Here is a 5,355-nt window from a genome sequence, read left to right as displayed (position 1 = left end):
TTACGTGTAGTCAGTCTATTATAGTCAGTCTAATGTCTGGGGACCATCAAAATAAAGTGTTAGCATATATTAAAGGGATATTTCCAAACCTGTAGGAGTTTCTTTCTTCTGTTGAACTAAAAGGAAGATATTTTAAAGAATGCTGGTAACTAGGTTGTTGACTGCCATAGTGTTGGAAGTCAAAGGCTACCATCAACTTTGATTATCAACATTCTTTAAAATAACTTATTTTGTGTTCAACAGAACAAAGAAAATGTTTGATGAGTAAATGATGAAATAATTTTAATTTTTGTGTGAACAATCCCTTTAAGCAGACTAAGCAGTCTATAATACTCTAATGACTGGTAGTTGTCAAGTAGCTGCAAAGTCACTTAGTTAGTAGAATGTGTAAAATGGATCTAAATCTAAATAAAGTGTTACCTGATTTTTAAACATTTGAAATCTTATAAAACTGACCAAAACCCATCACACTTTTGCAGATATGGGATTATATTGTATTAGTTAACATCACAGATTTAATGGGAAAGCAGCTCATTTACTGCAAGTATTGCTGAAACACTTTAAGAACTTCATTTTGGAAACCCTTTGCATGATAATGAATGAAATTTCACAAAACCAACAACAAAATCTTCCCACCCAAAACAATAAACAACATACAATGACAGAGGTGGAACCATGATTCCTGTCAAGGAAATAGACAGAAGTCATAAAGAATTTATCCTCTTTGCACATAAGACTCTCTGAACAATGGAGATGCAGAATGTCTCTATAGCGATAACACATCTCAACATTTCCCAGCTATGAGCTCATTGGAGCTGCTGGGATGGACCTCGATCACGTCCCACTTTTAACAGATGCTGTAAATGATATAAAAGCAAGAGAGAGCACCTACAGGTACAACAGTGAGACATCACAAACTCATCTACATCATGATCTTCACCATCACCTGCCTTGCCCTGGTGGCCTCTGCTCTGGGTAAGTGTCTTCTTTAGAAGTTTATATATATATATACATACATACATACATACATACATACATACAAAATGCAAAACTTAAATAAAGCACTTCATTCTTGTGTCATGAACTTCTGTTCTTTATCAACAGGTTGTGGAGTGCCTGCGATTAAGCCACAGACGATTGGCAGCAAGATTGTGAACGGACAGAATGCCATCTCTGGTTCTTGGCCCTGGCAGGTCTCTATCCAGGTAACTGTGTATTGGCCGGCTTTTATCATGCATTGCCCTGATTTGTTCAAAAAGTATGTCATGTTTTCAATGCTTTTACCTCTGAAACAGCTTCCCAATGGATTCCACATCTGCGGTGGATCACTGATCAACCAGAACTGGGTTCTCACTTCTGCTTATTGCGGTGTTGTGTAAGAGTCTTCAATCTGACAAACATCACATACAATAGTGCTTAATAGATGCTTTTCTTTTTACAGTTATTTCTGTCTTTACCTCTCTCTTTTTAGGGTCGGCTATCACCGTGTCATTCTTGGAGAACATGATCGTGGCTCCAATGTTGAACCCATCCAGATCAGACTAGTTTCTAGGGTAATGATATTTAATTATCTTACTGGAACAGAGATTACATTTTTAAAAAGAGACCAGTTGATTTGGCTTTTTTATGACCAATACCGTTTACATAAATAATTTTGGTCCAGCTTTATATTAGGTGGCCTTAACTACTATGTACTTACATCAAAAAATAAGTAAAATGTATTTATTGTGTTCATATTGTTTTGTAAAACACTTTTGCTGATATTGAGGTGGGATACGGGTGAAGTTTGGGACAGGTGTGGTGATATTTAAGGGTAAGGGTAGGGTTAGGGTGTAAGGGAAGGGTCAACAGTGGAATTATAAATGTAATTACAGAAATTAATTACAGATGTAATTACATGCAGGTGTTTTTTAAAATGTAAGAACAATGTAAAAATATGTATGTACACAATAAGTGCATTGTTTCAAATTATTAATTTAAATGTTAGTACATAGTAATAAAGGCCACCTAATATAAAGTGGGTCCAGAACTTTTTATGATTATTTATGATTATGTTCTTAAGCATCCAATAACTGATAGATGTCATTTTTATTTTTATTTTTTACTCCGTTCTTTTAAATGCAATAATAACCAAGTTATCATTACAATATACAGTAAAACATAATATTCCTTATAATTTTATTTAAGTATTAATTTATAAATATTTCAAATATTTTATTATCTCTTGTAATTTATGCAAAGGTGTGATCTAAAAGTTTGCAAATTTATTTGAATCTTTGTTTTGGACTTTATCTGACTAACATACTGTATTTCTCAATTGTGATTAAATTATTTTATTAAAACACTTAAACAATTGTGTTTTTGAATTGGTGAACCCAATACATATAAAAAAAATTGGAAATGCTCAGTTAAGCTGAAAAGTGTAAAAATTGGTAAAACAATATCGGTGTGCACGTCTCTTTCTAATCAAAGATTGTCATCTATACTGTATGCTATCGTACTCATAAGAGTTGCCTCTTTTTTTGTAGAATGTAGACAATTAACATCCTAACTATATATATATATATATATATATATATATATATATATATATATATATATATATATATATATATATATATATATATATATATATATATATATATATATATATATATATATATATATAAAAATAGGGCATACGAAAATGCTGATATCTTAGTTTCCACTAGTAACCGTCCATCTTTTTCTGTCTGTGCAGGTCATCAACCATCCGCTCTTCAGCAGCTCGACTGCCAACAATGACATTGCGTTGCTGAAACTTGCGTCTCCAGTTAGCTTCACTCCTCGTATCTCTCCTGTGTGTCTGCCTCCATCAACCATCAACGTCCTGCCTGGAACCCGCTGCTTCACCACTGGATGGGGCGCAACTTCCTTCACAAGTAAGTCACCTGTAATTTTGATGTATAATGTTACAAGAACATGTATATTTATTTCACTGATCCAATAATTCCTTTTAAAGTTCCAATAACATTTGTTGATTATATTTTAATAATAGCCTGTCTGATGGTTTCTTCTCTCTTTTCTTTTCTTTTTGTTTAGTGAGTCCTCTGATCCTGCAGCAAACAGGTCTGCCCATCATCAGTACTGGTGTGTGCAGACTGATCTGGGGTCAGAACTCAATCACTAATTCCATGATCTGTGCTGGAGCCTCTGGATCCTCATCTTGCATGGTATGTGAAGACAGATCAAGATATAAATATTACCATATCAATGTTGCTGCTGTTTCAGTCTCAAATGTGTCTGTGTGTTTTTCCCACAGGGTGATTCTGGTGGTCCTCTGGTGTGTGAGAGTTCAGGGGTCTGGACTCTGGTGGGGTCTGTGTCCTGGGGCATCAGCAATTGTGACACCCGTTTCCCAGTAGTCTACGCCCGCATCTCCCCACAGCGCTCCTGGATTGACACGACTATTGCTTCCAACTAGAGCAGCAGTCTGAATATTTCTTGAATGTTACTGAATATTTCTTCTTTTTTGTTTAAATTTGGGTCTTGGGTCAGTCTGGACTTCCGATTACCTGTCTGTGACTTCACACTGTTTTCTTGTTTCAGCTATACAAATAATGAAAATGTGTCAATAAATGAGATGAGTAAAATAAAATGAAGAGTGTTGCAGAGTGTAATTAATGATCTGAACCTAAATCATGAATCGTGTTATTCCAACGCATACTTCATTATTTAAAGGGACGCACACAAGCTTACTGTGTGTGTGTGTGTGTGTGTGTGTGTGTGTGTGTGTGTGTGTGTGTGTGTGTGTGTGTGTGTGTGTGTGTGTGTGTGTGTGTGTGTGTGTGTGCAGCACAATACTTCAGAGTCTGGCCATCTTAGGCCATTAAAGAAATGCAAGAATGGAATAAAAATCACCCCCTGCTGGCAGTTTAGAATGCAATGAGCAATCCAGTCATTTATATACATCATTGTTCACTTAGGACATATCTGATTGTGTTTATGTGAATACTTCGCAAGACTATTTTTACATGGCAGCCCTGCTCTCGGCAGATGGCACCCTAAACACCTTTACACATTCCTAACACACAAAACAGGGGGAAACGACAGAGGAATGATAACAGTACATTATGAGAAAATTAAAGTGCTTTTTTTTTACCTAGAGGCATGTAAAGTAAACCTATTGTAAGAGACAAAACAAAACTATTGTAGGAACCTTTAAAATAGCATAATAGAGAAATTTTAATGGAACCATCTGACACGAGAGCAAGCAATATGTGAACTGATTTGGCCTGATGTACATGCATTAAAATGATAAGATAATTAGAATTGACCCATATTATTTGACTATGGTTTTTAGCTTGATTACCAACTAACAGGGATCTAGATTTGGCACTTTCACAGAATGCACCAAAACTTATCTGACCAAAAAAAAGGCCAAACTTTTCTAAGGTTTCTTTCTTTTAAAAACATCCCGCTAATAATGACCGACATTTCAGCCAAAGCTATAAATGCAACTTGCCAACTGTAATTATGTTCTCAAAACAAAACAAATAAATAAAGAAACATACCAACAACAACAAAAAATGTGACGTCTTCAAGCAGAAGCCAAAGAGACCCAGACACAAACTGGAGAGAAACTTGTTGAAAAGGTTCCATTAGAATATGAAAAACACTGATGTTCCATTTACTGATTCAGACAATCACTAAAATCATGTCATAGCACAAGTCCTGTTTTCTTTTGTAGTGCTAAATAATTCTGATTGATAACAGATTTAGCTGCACTTTAATGAGCTCAACTTTTATTATTGTTTGTTAATCTACTGTAAGTGGATTACTTGGTAATACTCTGTTGTTTTTCAGATTTATAAAATTAGCTTATAAAAAAAGGCACCCTAAACACCTGCACACATTCCTAACAAACAAAACAGGGGAAAACGACAGAGGAATGGTAACAGTACATTATGAGAAAATTAAAGTGCTTTTTTAACCTGGAGGCATGTAAAGTAAACGTCTCAGGTTACGAATGTAACCATTGTTCCCTGAGAACAGGGAACGAGACGCTGCGTCAGCTTGACGCTACGGGGAACGCCTCCGGCGTGACAGGTGCCTGAAATCACATTGAATCACGTCAATTCTATTGACCGGCGACAGCCTATGATGTCATCAAGGTGCGACCAGGAAGTATATAAGGGCGCCTTGCCAACATGACAGTATCTAATCATCTGAAGGGACTGTTTTCGGCAGGCAGGCCCTGCGGCATGGCACAGCGACGCAGCGTCTCGTTCCCTGTTCTCAGGGAACAATGGTTACATTCGTAACCTGAGACGTTCCCTTTCGAAAGGGAACTCGCGCTGCGTCAGCTTGACGCTA

The 5,355-nt window shown here is 36.2% G+C and overlaps 1 protein-coding gene across 1 annotated transcript; it reads left to right on the top strand.

Annotated features, from left to right (window-relative positions):
* The first annotated feature begins 902 nt into the window (after positions 1-902).
* On the top strand, positions 903-3,628 carry LOC307130614 (chymotrypsin-like protease CTRL-1). The gene is made up of 7 exons (XM_079823685.1): positions 903-975; positions 1,105-1,205; positions 1,296-1,375; positions 1,472-1,553; positions 2,741-2,921; positions 3,082-3,212; positions 3,302-3,628. The coding sequence occupies exons 1-7, from the start codon at positions 930-932 to the stop codon at positions 3,461-3,463; spliced, it is 783 nt and encodes a 260-aa protein (XP_079679811.1). The 5' UTR covers positions 903-929; the 3' UTR covers positions 3,464-3,628.
* The last annotated feature ends 1,727 nt before the right edge of the window (positions 3,629-5,355 follow it).

Source organism: Gobio gobio (genome assembly GCF_949357685.1).
Source record: "Gobio gobio genome assembly, chromosome: 8".
In the NCBI taxonomy this organism is placed as follows: Eukaryota; Metazoa; Chordata; class Actinopteri; order Cypriniformes; family Gobionidae; genus Gobio; species Gobio gobio.
This window is presented reverse-complemented; position numbering and strand designations above follow the sequence as displayed.